General features: G+C 42.5%; 1 protein-coding gene across 4 annotated transcripts in view; it reads left to right on the top strand.

Moving 5' to 3' along the window:
- The window catches only part of SPMAP2 (sperm microtubule associated protein 2), a 150785-nt gene that overhangs the window by 105430 nt on the left and 27537 nt on the right, over positions 1-17818 (top strand). For 3 of the 4 annotated variants that reach the window (XM_069964444.1, XM_069964442.1, XM_069964443.1), the window contains exon 3: positions 7998-8093. In XM_069964444.1, coding sequence (XP_069820545.1) covers positions 8005-8093 — 89 coding nt within the window. In that variant the 5' untranslated portion in view covers positions 7998-8004. Of the gene's footprint in view, positions 1-6452; positions 6473-7997; positions 8094-17818 lie in introns of those variants that run through there. The other variant, XM_069964446.1, reaches the window with a different exon arrangement.

Below are 17818 nucleotides of genomic sequence, written 5' to 3'. Positions count from 1 at the left end.
GCATAGACAAGGTGATCCCTGTATGGCTTCTCTCCCCCTGTAAAGTTCAAGCTCTGCATTGCGGTTCTGTTGGTCATAGGAAAAGAACTGGCCTGTCTAGTTGAGTCCCTTTCAGAGGACCTGGCCAAAGACAGGCCCTGGCTTGGCTCCTGCAGGGACCTATCTGTCCTTCTTGCTCACTGAATCCAGACTACGACTGAACTGATTCCTCCTACCGGAATGAGTCCTACCTACAGGGGTTTGTCTAACCCTGCCTGTGATTTGTGGGCTGTGTGTGTGTGTAGAGAGAGAGAGAGAAAGGAAGTGAGGGTAGGCTGAGGAAAGGAGGAAAAGCACCTGCACCTGTGAGTGGACAAAAGACAACATGTGACATACAATAGTTAACCCTTATGAAGCTTCATCTCTGATAGGGCTACCTATCAGGGTGGTGTGGTGCTCTCCCCATCATGGAGGCACCCCCTGGACACAGGCTAGTTATATCTGGCTATTCCAGTGTTTTGAGACTCGCAACCAAGGCTCCACGGACTCTTGTTTTGCAGAAGAAAGTTACAAACAAACACAGTAGTGACACCTAGTGGGAAAAACCCTAAGTGCAGTGGATAACTCATCCAACTTGTGTGAACCCGAGGGAGTTACCTTATTCAGGTGCAATAGAAACTTAGGGGCCCTTACCGGGTCACTACACAATGCACACACAATGACTTGGTATAATGCCCAACCAGCATCCAGTGACTTGGTATAATGCTCAGCCAGCGCCTATTGACTTGGTATAATGCATAAAACCAGCACCCAGTGACTTTGTGGGTGAGCAGGAGGAGTGGCTTCTCGGCTGACACAGAAAACCACCTACAATCTACTCATAATCCACCACCCTATCCTCTCCTCTCTGTCCCTATGTCTCTGTATTTCTCTCTCTGCTCACCTTATATAGGGGGTGAGTGGGAGGTGCTGACATCACAGTGGGGCTTGCAGGTGATTGGATGGATAATCCCTTGCTTACAGACAGTACTGTAAGTTAAAATGTGCAACCGTCATCTTGGCGGCCATGTTTAGATAATTTTTTTAAAGAATCAATGTGAATTCGCTTTGCAAAATAAAGCAAACTGATAACACGATTCGTAGTGAATCTTGGGATTCTCTTTGCTTGTCTCTAATCAACAGGAGGTCACCCTATTAAGGAGGTGAGTTCCCCCAAAAAGGCAGGAAAAGGTTATCAGTGTACAGCTGTGAGCGAGCACATATACCCTAGCCTTTCTTTTAGTCCCTCATCACCATACTAACTATCTGCCTGCTAAGGCAGAGGGTATCTGCACTTTGGGTTTTGTTTGTTGGCACAATCTATTTATGTGTGATCAGTCTTTTAATGGAAAATAAAAGTTAAGTTTTATCGCCCTAGGGTGTTTTGTTTGTTGGTGATACATTTGATTTGCTTGTACACTATCGGGCAGTGTATATTTGTAGGCTTGCGGAGGCCTGTATTTTGATTGTCTGTATTGGTTTTCTATAATGTTCTGATTAGAAACATTAAACGCTGAACAGGTAATGTATAAGTTAATACTGAAACAGATGGTCGTTCTTGAAATTTAACCCCCTAGGCATTCTAGTATCGAAACATAACATACATTCAACCTGAATACGTAAAAATATTTTCTGCCATTCTTCACCTCTAATAGGTCTATTAACTTTTTTGATACCATAGAATAGAATGAATAGAATAGAATGATTTTCTCTATTATTGAGGGCGAATTCTGCCAAGGACAAATACTCCTTCCATTTGTCCTGGGCACTAGAAACAAAGCATCTTAGAAATTGTTCTAATGATTGGTTGACTCTTTCAGTCTGCCCATTAGTCTGAGGATGGAAGGCAGATGAAAATGCCAACGAATTCCCTAATCGACCACAGAACTCCCTCCAGAACTTAGAGACAAACTGCACCCCTCTATCAGACACAATGTTCTCTGGAACCCCATGAAGTCGTAAAATGTGATTGATGAACAGAGATGCTAACGTACGTGCATTAGGGAGTTTCTTAAGGGGAATCAGATGGCACATTTTAGAAAATCTATTAATTACGACCCAGATAACAGTCTTCCCTTTTGAAGGTGGCAAGTCAGTGATAAAATCCATCGAAATGTGGGTCCAGGGTCTCTTAAGCAAAGTGAGAGGATGTAGAAGACCTTCAGGTAATCTACGAGGAACCTTGGACCTGGCACAGACCTCACAGGCCTCAACAAACAGTTTAGTATCTCTGGCACAAGATGACCACCAATAATACCGTGAGAGCAGATACTTTGTGCCAGCAATGCCCGGGTGACCTGCTAAAACTGAACAGTGGGTCTCTTCAAGAACTCTGAGTCGAAGGTTGGGGGGTACAAAGAGTTTTCCCTCTGTGATGTTCCTAGGAGCTAGGGATTGTGAATCTACCACCTGGGCGGCAAGGTCAGGTTGGAGGGTGGCAACGACCACACCTGGTGCTAAAATAGTCTCAGGTTCTTCCCTGGGGGCATTGCTGGCCTCAAAGCTGCGAGACAGAGCATCAGCTTGGACATTCTTAGAACCCGGACGGAAGGTAATTTCAAAATGGAACCTGGTAAAAAATAACGCCCACCTTGCCTGTCGAGGAGTAAGGCACTTAGCTTTATCAAGGTACAAGAGATTTTTATGATCAGTTAAAACCCTGATCTTATGTTTAGCCCCTTCAAGGAAGTGTCTCCACTCATCAAAGGCCCATTTAATGGCCAACAACTCCCTGTTACCAATGTCATAATTATACTCCGGTTTGGAGAACTTCCTTGAAAAATAGGCTACGGGTCTAAGATTAGTGAGGGTCTCGGAACCTTGTGAGAGGACCGCTCCAACCCCCACTTCTGAAGCATCTACCTCGATGATGAATGGTTAATCTAAATCTGGCTGAATAAGCACTGGGGCCTCAGAAAAACATTTTTTCAACTGTCCAAATGCCTGTACAGCTTCGGGACTCCAGTTCACAAGATCAGCTCCTTTTCTGGTTAAGTCAGTCAGTGGTTTGGCAATGACTGAGAGGACTTTAATAAATTTTCTATATTAATTGGCAAATCCTAAAAATCGTTGCAGGGCCTTTAGGCTAGTAGGTCGTTCCCATTTCTCAATAGCAGCCACCTTCAGTGGGTCCATACAGAAGGAGTTAGGGGTGATGATGTAACCCAGAAAAGAGACCTTTTGGATCCCGAACTGGCATTTGGACAGTTTAGCGTACAGATGGTTCAATCTGAGCAATTCCATAACCTTACGAACATGACCTATGTGTGAGGCCCAATTAGGAGAGAAGATTAAAATGTCATCCAGATAAACTACTAAAAATTGCCCAAGATATTTACGGAAAACATCATTAACAAAATGTTGAAAAACTGCCGGCGCGTTGCTTAACCCAAATGGCATAACCAGATATTCAAAATGCCCTTCAGGCGTATTAAAGGCAGTTTTCCTCTCATCTCCCTCCCTTATTCTTATCAGATTATAGGCCCCACGTAGGTCAATCTTGGAGAACCACTGGGTGCCCACAATCTGATTGAATAGATCCGGAATTAGGGGAAGGGGATGTTGGTTTTTAATGGTAATCTTGTTTAGTTCACGATAATCAATACAAGGTCTAAGACCACCATCTTTTTTCCCCACAAAAAAGAACCCAGCCCCTAAGGGAGAGCAAGAGGGACGAATGTGACCTTTGCCAAGGCTGTCCTGGATATATTCTCGCATGGCCTCCCTCTCAGGCCTAGACAGATTGAAGATTCTTCCCTTAGGATACTTGGACCCTGGCATCAAGTCAATCGCACAATCATAAGGTCGGTGTGGCGGAACACCTCCACAGCTCTTTCATCAAAGACATCAGCAAAGTCAGATAAAAACTCAGGAATTGCTCCCTCCACAGGAGAACAATCTGTCACATTCAGCACAATACAATGAGAAGCACAATTTGGCCCCCATTCAATCAATTCCCTGTTAGACCAGTCAAACACAGGATTATGCTGGTCCAACCAGGGCAAACCCAAAATACTGTCAGAGGATAAGTTATCCACAACCAGAAAATCAAGATTTTCTTTGTGAACTGATCCGATTTGCACCTCAAGATGCGGAGTGATGTACCGGATTTTACCCCGGGCCAAAGGGGTAAAATCAGCACCAGTAATAATTAATGGACAATTAAGCAGAAGAGGGCAAATTCCCAAGCACAACCAAAATGCAGAGCTAATAAAAGTGGCAGAAGCTCCAGAATCCACATGAGCATACCCAGAAATACACTTATTACCTAAAAACAATGAGATGGGCAACATCAATTTGTTCTTATTTTCTAGAGGTACCTGTGCGCCTGAGTGACTCTCTCGACAGTCACTCAGACGCTGGAGTTTTTTCGCCGGTTGACCAGGCTTGGATGGACATTCTTTCACCCAGTGACCAGACTTGCCACAATACAGGCAGAGATTGTGCTGCAGCCAAAGAGCTCTTCGGGTCTGGGTGTCAGCAGCACCTAGTTGCATGGGTTCTTCTTGTGACAACAGAGGAACAGAAGGATTAGTCTTAGGAGTAGAGTTAGGGAAAGAAAGAGATTTAGAAGCATCAGAGGCCCTCTTTTCCCCACGTCTGTCTCCGAGTCTCCTGTCAACCCTTATCGCCAATGTCATAGTCCCTTCTAATGTGTCAGGGGTAGGGTATACCAATAATAGGTCCTTAAGTTGGTCAGACAAACCCATCCTAAATTGGCACCTCAATGCTGGATCGTTCCACCCTGAAGGAACACACCACTGCGGGAATTCTGCACAGTACTCTCTACAGGTCCCTTACCCTGTCTCAGAGAAGTCAGCTGTCGCTATGCCACAGTGGTTCTGTCTGGGTCATCATATAGTAACCCCAGGGCATCAAAAAAATGCTCCACTGAAGATAATTCCATAGAATCAGGGGGTAACGAAAAAGCCCACTCCTGAGGAGGACCCTGCAAGAGAGACATGACAATGCCGACTCTTTGGGTTTCATCTCCTGAAGAGCGGGGACGTAAACGAAAAAATAATTTGCAACCTTCCTTGAAGACCCTGAAAGCCTTCCTGTTCCCTTTAAATTTTTCGGGTAGCAGAATCGGAGGTTCTGGAGGCATTGCCGCAGTCATGGTCCCATGCCGTGGTGTGGACTCCTGCTCCTGCAACCGGTTGTGCAAGATTCTGAAATAGCCTGTTCAGACCTTGCATTTGCTCAACCAGAGCTTTCACAGGATCCATGATGCGAGATGACCCGCAAAAGAAATTTTTTTTTTTTTTAGGGGCTGGCTGTTCTGTCAGGCTGGGGAGACATAGACAAGACAGTGTACCCTGAAACTTGCCCCAACCAATGTTCCCTGCCTACCTGCCACGGACGACCCTAAAAGGTCGCGGACAACCACGGAGTCGGTCCCTACACTAAGTAGGTGAAGACACAAAACGTAGACAGACAAACAAAACACAATGGAGGATAGTCAGCTAACCGAGTCAAAACCAAACAGACAACGCAGTACAAAATCAGAAAGAGAGCGGATAGTCAAATGTCAAGCAAGAGGTCAGAACACAGGCAGAGCAATAGCAAGGGTATTAGGACAGGGAACGCTGGGAAAGGAGCAGGAGAGCTGGGACTAGTGTGAACTAATAGCCAGCAAGGAAATGAGGAGCTGGCTGCCTTTTATCCAGGATAAGAGACTAGGTCCAGCTGATTGGAGCAGCCCTGATCCCAGGACCAAGCTCAGCTGAACAGACCTAGCAGTGCAGTAACCCTTGCAATGCCAGAAGTCTGACAGGCAAGGCAGGTGTGGCTGAAAAGTAAAAAAACAGTTCATTCAGTGCAAACACAGACAGAAATTCAGCGCATCCTCGGCCGCCCGGCACAGACCGAGGAGCGCAAAGTCACATTCCTAACAGGTACAAAGATAAACCTGGGGGGGGGGGGGCTGCCTGGGCGATCATTAGATCATCCAGGCAGCCCATAGAAGATAGCGGCGGTCTCCTGCTGCCACTCCTATTACACAAAGTGATCATAGCAGATCAATGCTATCTTGGTTGAAAGATATGTTGAAAGACATTAAAAGACAACGATCAGACGACAACGCGCATCCCGGCTGATCGTTGCCTTTTATTACACAAAGCGATTATCAGCCATAGTGGCCGATAAGTGGTCAAATACGGACATTAATCGCTTCATGTAATAGAGTCTTAAATGAAAGCTTCCTTGACAATACATTAATACAATGTTAATGTAGCATAAGTCATTAATAATCTGCTTGTAATATAAACATAAGTTAATACAAAGTAAGAAACCAGGTGTCAGATGTCACCTATTCATCACGTAAAGCCCTTTTTCCTACCACGTGACATGCTTTGAATCTCCTGGAAACCAGAGCATTCTAAATCTCCCAGCAACAGAGACAGTAGAGAGAGGGGCAGACATTTAACATGATAGCTGTGCACTGATGTAGAAGGTAAGTGTATATGTGTGTGTGTGTGTATATATATATATATATATATATTAGTACTTTACCTTTAAAATAGATTGTAGCTAATTCTGCAGATGCTGTCATAGCCTGCTCATATGAAGAGCATGTGATGTATTATAAGATATGGAAGTTACTATGTAAACACCATTATTTTTCCCTTTCTGCCTTAGACAGCTGAGCAAACAAACTTGTGTTATGTGGATTTACAATATATACTGAGAAATGTGAAGGTGTTGAGCTGTTTCTGTCAAAACAATTATCACTAAGTAAAGTATATTAACTGATAACATGACATGTATTTGTAGACATGAAGTGTCAGGCAGAGCCAAATTAGTTGACAAAGTGACAGGAAAGGTTAGGAGACCTATGCATGCACCTGACTTCACTTAGATGAAATCCTTCATATACAAATACAGTGGTACCTCAGTTTTTGAATGCTTCTAAATTCTAACTGTTCAATATTCAAACAAAAAATTTACCCAGACGTAATGTTCGGAATTCAAACTTTGCTCAGTATCCGAATGCTTTTGCGAGCATGGAAAGTGGGTTGAAGGGGGTGAGTTTAGCACTGGAGATTCTTCACATACAGTACAGTACTGTACAAGACTAGTGGAGTGCATATACAGTACAGTAGTAGTACAGTCAGTTTACCACTATCTCCCATCCTGTACTGTATAAGACTGGTGGAGTGCATATACAGTACAGTAGTAGTACAGTCAGTGCACCACCATCTCCCATCCTATACTGTATAAGACTGGTGGAGTGCATAAACTGTACAGTACTATAATTGCTGGTTTTGTTGAACATTTATCGTATATAAAAGTACCATTCTGTACTGTAGTGATTAAACTGGGCACTTTTCAATGTAATAAATGAGTATTGTAGGTAATTTTTGGGGGTTCTGGAACCAAACACATTTACATTATTTCCTATGGGAAGACACTGCTCGGTTCTCAGACAGCCCTCCTGAACCAATCAAGTTCGAGAACAGAGGTACGACTGTATATAATAGGAAAAATAGCACTTCATAACATAGTGGGAAAGAAGTCAAAGTGAAATACTTCCATTAGCCACGTTTCTTTTCCCCTTTTCAAGTTATAGAAATGAAAGTGATAGAAATGTCCCTTTTTGTCATTTGATGGAAGAAATTATTTCACCTTGTCACTACATAGGAGTGCTGTTTTTTTTTATTTTTTTTTTACTTATAAATAGGCACTGATCAAAACCCTGACCTGCTGGCAGACGCTGGTTATTGGCCCTTGCTTTCCTTGGAATATATGTATATGTATTCACACACACATTATTTGCAAGGTCTCAGGCATCTTATTCTCTAGAAATCTGACTTGATCTTCTTGTGCATCCTATGTTGAATGCGACAGATCTGCACTTTCAAAGACCATGCAGTTTAATTAAAGCTCCAATTGTATACTATATGATTAATTATACAATTATGATTAATGATAATTATTATTATTATTATTATTTAGAAAATGTTTGTTATTATTACCAGGTTCACCATGTGTGCAGCTCAGGTCTCCTTGTCCCGAGAAAATCGACTTGATCTCCTTGCTCATCCTAAGGTCGATTTCCTGAAGCAACGTGATAGGTCAGTATGTTTAAAGACAATTCCATGCAATTAAACACTCCAGTTTCAAATAAAAGTATTGTGCCTGTAGGTTTTGAATAACAGGTTCTTTAAATACTATGGTTATATATGGACAACATAACATGAAATAATGATGCAAAAAAAGTCAAGAAAACTGTAGAGAAAAATATAGGCCGGGTTCCCACATAGTATTTCCGTCAGTCTTTTGGACAGTCTTTTTTAAACCAAAATGAGAAGTGGGTTAAAAACACAGAGACTTAGCAATTTTTTCTATTTAAATTTTGTCCTGCCAGTTCCATTCCTGATTTTGGTTGATAAAAGACTGACCAAAAGACTGACTGAAATACTATGTGTGAATATAGCCTATATGTTAACTTATGGAACTATTCTAAAATAAACTTTTATTTTAGAAGCACATTAAAGTATATGGAGATCAATTAAAATATTGATGCATCTATATTTAATCCATATTGCATGTGTATATTATCTTTTTTTTATCTGTGTTGATGTGTGTATACAGTATATATTTACTGCCAACTAATATTTACTGTTGAGAAATACAGATACAATACCAAAGCAATACTGATGATCCATGTTATAAATGTTTACCAATATGCTCATGTGTGACAGGCCTACAGTGCAGGTCATTAAACCTATGGTTGGGCTGGCACTTACAGCCACAGTACACTAATCTAAAACTGGCCTTACTCAGCTAGTTATGTAGATTAATTCACAGTTTGGTCACAGAATTTAGTACAGTGGTACAGTGGTAGTACTGCAAATCCGCGGCACAGCTGTGACAAATCAGGTGCAATATTCTTATTGCAAACGTGAAAACCACTCATATTACTGTATTGATTTTTTTGCACTACAGAGTTTCCACTATTAAGGGGGGAACCTGCTAACTCCACTCCCTCCCTTAGCTAAAACTTACATGATACAAAATAAATAAACACACACACACATTTTGCCAAAAATGTTGCAGCGTATGCTGCATTTTATTATAACTTAAATACACATGGGGAGGCCCGACACAAATCACGCCCTCCTTTTCCCCAGGAACCAAGGTGAGGGTGAGGGTGAGCCGCCTAGGCCATTCCTCCCCCATTGACCGCAGCCTGTCGCCTAGCCGAAGCGTGGCAAGGGGCCCCTCACCAAATGGAACCACCTGAAAAAGGGGAGCGTGATTTCCGCCTTACATAAACCTTAACCTGCAATATAAAAACCATAACAAACCATACAAAAACCTTGAACACAAACAGGGTGGGTGGGTGGAACCTGCAAGAAAAAAGTGCTTAACCTAGCTCACACTCCCCTCTCCTTTTATTCTCATAACCCCGCCCCTTCTCACACCTATCTCACCTGAAATACCTCCCACAGGTATTCCCGCCGCCTAGCTAATTCTCTTTGTTTCTACACAAAGCCCCCAGCTAAGCCCACCTACTCCACTAACTCCAGCAGCCATTTTAACTCCCTCATGCTACCAAACCACTATTATCCCCATTATATACAAAACCCTCTAGCAACCACCTGGTAGTGGTCGCAGAGACCCCCCCCTTATGGTTCCTCGCCGGGAGACCCCTTACCCCAACTCGTCACTCTAAATCTGTGGCAATTCCAACACATCTGAACACAGTTCTTATACAGTGAAACATGGAGTACTTGTAGGTGGATATATGCCACCAAATCAAGCAAAATAAAGGAACTTCTCACTGAAATGTTCCATTTTATGGTGCTTTGTATGAAAAAGCAACTAAATTTTGTTGTGGAAATCTCACTTTAAGTGGCCATAGATGTGAGCTTTGTATTGAATGTAGTCACTTTTAGAATACATTAGGTACACTGAAATCAATGGATCCAGCTGAAGTACACTGTGGTATAAGTTGGCATACTAGTCAGTTGGTTTTCCAATGTGTATTACAAATGTAGCATATAGAGATGAGCAAACGTTGAGCATGTTCTAGTTCTTCCGGACCCGAACCCGGCATTTGATTACTGGTGACTGAAGAAGTTTGAGGCAGCCCTAGGTAGTCCTGGAAAACATAGATGCAGCCTATGGAAGTCTTAGGGTTGCATCCAACTTCTTCAGCTACCAGTAATCAAATGCTGAGAATTCATGTTCAAACATAAAATGTGTTTGAGGTTGGCTCATCTATAGTAGCATATTTTAAGATGTGGATGTAGCCTTAGAGGAATCCATAGAACAGAGAGTTTACAATCTTTCAGCTTCACTAAGAGATCATATTACAGTGCCCACAATGCTATACTGCTAGCTTCCTACAGAGCTCTTCCGGTGTACTCGGCTCTTTCTGTCACTCCATAGGAATAAATAGAAACACGCGTTAGGTGGAGTACACGCAGCTCTATTCATAACAGAGCTGGCGTGCCCGATACGGAGATCAGCGGGTGGTACAGAGGTCGGACCACCACATTCTCCTACTCTTCCCCTATCCTGTGGATAAAGAAAAAGTACATTTTTCCTGGAATACCCCTTTAACCAGTGTTGGCTTTATAGCTTACACTGCACAGTAGTACTCAATAATGTACTTCATGCTGCTACAGAGAAAGGGGAGCATGATCTCCTATTAGTGATGTGTCCTGTCTATGAAAAAGATTTTAAGCAGCTAGTCTCTCTGGAGCTGGGCACAGGGAAATCTGGCAGTCTGGACCATGCAGACAGATAAAACTAGTGAAAATGGCATATGTGGGTCATTTAGTGGCTAGAAATAGTGCTACTCCTCATGTACACACACACACAAAACTGCTTAAAAGGGTAGTGCGGTGTAAAGCATTATTTCACTAAATAATACACATTACAAAGTTATACAACATTGTAATGTTTGTTATTTAATTGAATGGCCCCCTTCCACATGTTTCTGACCCCCACGCTAGACCCAAAAGTGTGATGCTGTATACTTACAGAATCACTGTCGACCCCACATCTTCATCTTCAGGAGGCCGACCGGACCGCTCCAGCCCTCCCTCATGCCGGCCCCCCTCCAGCCCGTCATTAGCTGCTCAGCCGCGATTGGTTGAGCATAACTATGACGTGATCGTCCCAAGATGGCGGCTGGAGTACGACAGTGATTCCGTAAGTATACAGCATCACACTTCTGGTTCTAGCGTTTGTAGGGGGGGAGGTACATGGGAAAGGGGGTCATTCACTTAAATAACACATGTATAACTTCATAATGTGTGGCCCTCACAGATCACAGGCGGTGCCAATAACACTCTCCCGTAGAAGTCATTGAGCCATCTTTAAAGGGGTTATCCCAGACTAGAAAAATAAGCTACAAAAACAGCACCAACCCTGTCTTCAGGTTTTGTGTGATATTACAATTAAATTAAAGGAACTGAGATGCAAAACCACACCCAAACTCAAGACAGGAGAGGTGCTGCTTCTGGAAGAAAGTGGCCAGGTTTTTCTAAGCCTGGACAAACCCTTTAAATCATATCTTCATGAGGCTGTAGCGGGGCAGTGCAAGCAAAGATGACTGTTTCCTCATGTAGTGACAATAGAATTGATAAACCTACAATCATATAATGAAAACAGGAAACAAGAAAGGAATGCATTGTCTTGTTAATAAAAAAAATAAAAAATTCTAGGTCATACATTCTCTTCAATATGCTGATTACAGTACTTGCTGTACTGTTTCTACTACTTTGTATCATTATAATCTTATATTATTATAAACTGTTTACTTGATTTAATCCACAACCTCAAAAAATTCAAAATAGTTTCTTGCGCTATTCAGTACTAATCTCATTTATAAGCTATGTTGATAAATATAAATAACAGCCACCTGAGAGAAAAGAGCACTTATTATTTGTTACCAGGTACCTATAATTTTTTATTATTTGCCATTTAATTATACACTATTAATGGCAGATCCATTAAAGAGCACAATGAGACTGTAATTACAGGTGACCCTAGCTAACAAGCACTCAAACTGCCAGAATGCCGGGATAACCAGTAATTACTGTTTCAGTTCCCTTACGTCTATGACTGCACCCACCTTGCTCTCAACAAATACAGCAACTCTCAAATTGCTGTTAACATGAACACTGAATAAGGCAACAAAGGAATTACTTTTTTTTACTTAATAGTAACAATTGTGCATACAGACATAGCATTGAGTCATGTGTATTACTTCTAAGGCTGGGTATACTAAGATATTGAAAAGATATTTAATCTAAAATTATAAAGGCTGTTATTATAGTTCATAAACACAGTCCTATGGAAATCTATGGTTCCGTATTGTGTTGCATGTGCCTCATTGTTGCATGCTTGTTACATGATATATTACGAATTGCTTTTAGAGAGTATATGGTACTAAAAGAGATACTTTGATCAGATAGGGTTTTTTTTAACTCAATATTAATACAAAAAAATATTTTAACATTTTTTGCCAGTATTTTTTTTTTCTTATTTGGTCAGTTCTATGCAATTTAAAATGAAATTCCAATTCTTGTATTTCCAAACCTCCCAGCTTTTTGGATGGCCAAAGAGTGTTCAGGCCTTATTCACATGTCCGCATAAGTTCTCAGTATTTGCAGATCCGCAAATATGGAGCACTTTGTAACTCATTAATACAAATGGTGCAATTCACACATCCTCTGCATTTTGCGTAGTACACTTAAGCTCTACACAAAAACATCCACAATTGGGTTCTGCAGTTCTGTGACATCACCATTTAGGCTCCTCCTGGCTGGTTGGGACAGCTAGTAACATCATTTTATGCCACCCCACCCCCACCCCTTTTTTTTTTTTTTTTTTTTGTCGTGTCTGTAAAATACGTAGCACAATACAGATGCACTACGGATGATATTTTGCAGATTGTGGAGAAAAATGCTGATCATAATTTTAACTCCTTAACGACATTGGGCGTAAATGTACACCCCCTGCAGGGTGGGCCTAAACGCAAATGGATGTACATTTACACCCGATGTTTACCTGTGTAAACACACAGCGATCTGGTAATGATGGCTGCTATAAATTATAGCAGGCCATCATAGCTTGTCGGCACAGGGGGTGGTTAACACCCCCATGCCGACGATCGCTGCTACTGGCTGATCAGTTCAGATCAGCCAATAACAGCAATCTTCAGCTTTCCGGGTCATCGGTGACCCGGTGACCTGGAAAGCAACGGCGGTCGGTGCTGTCCGATAACGGCACCGATCGTCATTACGTGCACGTACGTTCACCCTGCGGAATGGCGAAGGATAACCCTTTGTGAATTCCGCAGCTGGCACCCGCTGGCGGACTGATGCAGGCACGCCTCTCCGCCTGTGTCATAGACTCCATTCTATGCATGGGCGGATTCCGTCGTCCGTCCAAAGAATGAACACTGAGCGAATGAGCGAACCTCGAGCATGCTCGAGTCGATCCCAACCCGAACTTTCGGCACTTGATTGGCGGTGGCTGCTGAAGTTGGATAAAACCCTAAGGCTATGTGGAAAACATGGATATAGTCATTGGCTGTATCCATGTTTTCCAGACAACCTTAGAGCTTTCTCCAAGTTCAACAGCCCCCGCTAATCAAATGCAGATCGTTCGGGTTCGGATCGACTCGAACCTGAACCCGGTTCGCTCATCTCTAATGAACACATTCATTCTTTGGACAGAGTGTGACATGTGCGGAGACACGCGCCTGCATCAGTCCGACGGCGAGTGCCAGCTGCGAAATGCGTGACGGCTTATCCTTTGCCATTTCGCAGTGTGCACGTACCCTCAGGCTAGGTTCACACTATGTAACTGTGCAGCTGTATTTTTTATGCGGCTGTAAATGTGCGGATGAAACTCCAGCCGTGGGAAAAAATAGACATGCGGCTCAAAACATACGGTCATTTACTTTGAAATCTGGTTCAACTAAAAATAACAAATAAAATCTTAAGAAAGTGATGCAAACACCTCTGGATGCATCTGGGAAAGCAGGGAACACAGTTTACATGAATTGCTATTACCAGGGTTTGCGATCCTCTGCACTAATGCCGATGTCTCTCATGGTTAATCTATTAAAATAATAAAACACATTTTCGTTGTAATAAAGTGCCTTTCGTTGTTCAATAATTAAATTTAAACTAATCCATCATTTTGCAATTAAATATACTGTTAAAATAAATATATATATAAATAAATGTATATTTATATATATATTTATTTTTTGACAGTATATTTAATTGCAAAATGATGGATTCGTTAGAATTAAATTATTGACCAACGAAACTGAATTTATTTCATCGAAAATGTGTTTTATTAATTAAATATTAATTAGTACAGGAAGCTCCATAAGCCGTTAATTCATATTGCCGGCAAAAGAGCATTCTGTACTAATCATCACTTTACTTTAATGAAAACATCAAATGTTTCTTCTAATTATGTTATCACAATAGCATTATTAGAAGAAACATTTAGAATTATATGTGCGCTCAGCTGATTGGCTGATCGCACATATAATGAGCCGGTCCGCAGTACAGTGACTTCATTGTGCTGCGTACCAGCGAAGAGACAACATCGGGGTGAGTATACAGCTCTCCCCACCCCCTCCCCAGCACTGCACCCCTCCCAGCAAGGAAGGGGGGGTCAGTTAACCCCTTCCTTGCTGGGATGGGTGCAGTCTGACATCAGTCTGGCCCCCAAGGGGTTAAGGGGGATGCAATACATCCTCCCTTAACCCCTTGGGGGCCAGACTGTAAGCAGCGATCTGTAAAGATGCTGCATACTGTAAGGAGCACAACACCGCTCACAATGATGGGTGTTGTGCTCCTGTTTGTGTGTTTTTTGTGTATTTCTCCCTTTTTGTTTTTCAGATATCGGTATCTTGGGGATTCCGTCGGATTCCGTGGACTACGTCGATGACCAGCGTTTTTTGTTTTTTTTTAATAAAATGGTCAATGAGGGGTGTGGGGGTGTTTTTATTTGAATAAAAAATTTTTTTAACTTGTGTCTTGTCTTTATTTCTTTACTTTATAGACTTAGTAGTGGAAGCCGTCTAATAGACGGAATCCATTACTAAGGTGGGGCCTAGTGTTAGCCGGTATAAAATGGCTAACACTAACCCCCTATTATTACCCCAGTACCCAATGCCACCAGGGGTACTGGGAAGAGCCGGGTGCCAGTGGTCCCGGAGCGTCAAAATTGGCGCTCCTGGACTGGGGCGGCAGCAGGCTGGTAAGATTTAGGCTAGGGAGGGCCTACACCAATGGCTCTTCCCACCCTGGTGTTACCAGGCTGCTGTTGTTTGGTTTTTAACCCGGCTGGTTATAAAAATAGGGGGGACCCTATACGTTTTTTTTAAATTATTTATTTATTTAAAAAAAAACCTGCATAGGGTCCCCCCTATTTTTATAACCAGCCGGGTTAAAAACCAAACACCAACAGCCTGGTAACACCAGGGTGGGAAGAGCCATTGGTTTAGGCCCTCCCCAGCCTAAATCTTACCAGCCTGCTGCCGCCCGGTCCAGGAGCGCCAATTTTGACGCTCCGGGACCACTGGCACCCGGCTCTTCCCAGTACCCCTGGTGGCATTGGGTACTGGGGTAATAATAGGGGGTTAGTGTTAGCCATTTTATACCGGCTAACACTAGGCCCCAACTTAGTAATGGATTCTGTCTATTAGACGGCTTCCACTACTAAGTCTATAAAGTAAAGAAATAAAGACAAGACACAAGTTAAAAAATTTTTTTATTCAAATAAAAACACCCCCACAAACCTCATTGACCATTTTATTAAAAAAAAAAAAAAAAAACGCTGGTCATCGACGTAGTCCACGGAATACGACGTAATCCCCAGGATACCGATATCTGAAAAACAAAAAGGGAGAAACACACAAAAAACACACAAACAGGAGCACAACACCCATCATTGTGAGCGGTGTTGTGCTCCTTACAGTATGCAGCATCTTTACAGATCGCTGCTTACAGTCTGGCCCCCAAGGGGTTAAGGGAGGATGTATTGCATCCCCCTTAACCCCTTGGGGGCCAGACTGATGTCAGACTGCACCCATCCCAGCAAGGAAGGGGTTAACTGACCCCCCCTTCCTTGCTGGGAGGGGTGCAGTGCTGGGGAGGGGGTGGGGAGAGCTGTATACTCACCCCGATGTTGTCTCTTCGCTGGTCCGCAGCACAATGAAGTCACTGTACTGCGGACCGGCTCTTTATATGTGCGCTCAGCCGATCAGCCAATCAGCTGAGCGTACATATAATTCTAAATGTTTCTTCTAATAATTCTATTGTGATAACATAATTAGAAGAAACATTTGATGTTTTCATTAAAGTAAAGTGATGATTAGTACAGAATGCTCTTTTGCCGGCAATATGAATTAACGGCTTATGGAGCTTCCTGTACTAATTAATATTTAATTAATAAAACACATTTTCGATGAAATAAATTCAGTTTCGTTGTTCAATAATTAAATTCTAACAAATCCATCATTGTGCAATTAAATATACTGTCAAAAAATAAATATATATATAAATATACATTTATTTATATATCTATTTATTTTAACAGTATATTTAATTGCAAAATGATGGATTCGTTAGAATTAAATTATTGACCAATGAAAGGGACTTTATTACAAAGAAAATGTGTTTTATTAATTTAATATATTAACTATTAGAGGCATCGGCATTCGGCATCATTGCCGGCTATTTTTGAAGTACTCCGTACGGACCACCTGTCAATCCACGGCCGCGTTTCCAGCCGCAAACAATGGTCTTGTTCATTTTTTACGGGTCCGTTTACGATCGGGCCGTAGATTCATACATAGTGTGCACTGTGCAGCCGTATATCCTATACTTTCCAGCGTACGCATGAACCACCAAAAATACCGCCGCACAATTACAGCCGCAAATACAGCCGCACACTTACATAGTCTGAACTTGGCCTCAGAGTGTATGAAGGAAGGGACACCCGAATCCAACCCCCAGATGCCCCACCATCCTCTAAATTAGTGGGAAGATAGTTTGGGAACTGATCTTCCGACTGCTGGAAAAAAGTTACCACCTGTACGGGGATAACTTTTATACCAGCACCCCCTCTTCCAGGCCCTCGCTGCCCAAGCTACTGTAGCTTGAGGCACGATCTGAAAATATCAGAAGCAGTAGAGACCTAATATTTAGCAGCCATAGAGCGGACCCAGCGCTTCTAGATATGAAGGACCCTGTATCGCACCAAGGCAACATTTTCCAGGTAACGTCCCCCACACTGAAAAATTGGAGACCCCAGAGGAAGCGCAGAGTGTGGCCTAACAGGGGGATGAAGGACACCATTTTACAATGTGACACCTGTCCTGATCACCCCGGCCTCTGCATACTGGATCGCTTCAAGGCGTACCACACGTCATTGGAGTTCTAAATTTTTTAAATTCTTTCCCTTATTCCTATTGCAGGGGTCACGTTGATCCAGGGATTATTCTGATTGCCATTATGGAGTCGGGAAGGAATTTTTCCCCTGTGATGAGGCTACTGTCATCTGCCTCACAAGGGTTTTTTGCTTTCCTCTGGATCAACACAGGTTGAATTTGATGAACACCTGTCCCTTTCAACCTTATAAAGTAATAATTGGCATAATACCCCCAAATAAATTAAAAATTGTCCCTTTTCCCCAGCTAAATAGGTATGGCCGCCATTCCCATTAGAGGCTTGCCATGATGCAATTACAAAGCCTCTGTACTGCCAGGACAGTAGAAATCCCCCACAAGTGACCCCATTCTGGAAACTAC

This window comes from Dendropsophus ebraccatus, chromosome 3, assembly GCF_027789765.1.
Source record: "Dendropsophus ebraccatus isolate aDenEbr1 chromosome 3, aDenEbr1.pat, whole genome shotgun sequence".
NCBI lineage: Eukaryota > Metazoa > Chordata > Amphibia > Anura > Hylidae > Dendropsophus > Dendropsophus ebraccatus.
This window is presented reverse-complemented; position numbering and strand designations above follow the sequence as displayed.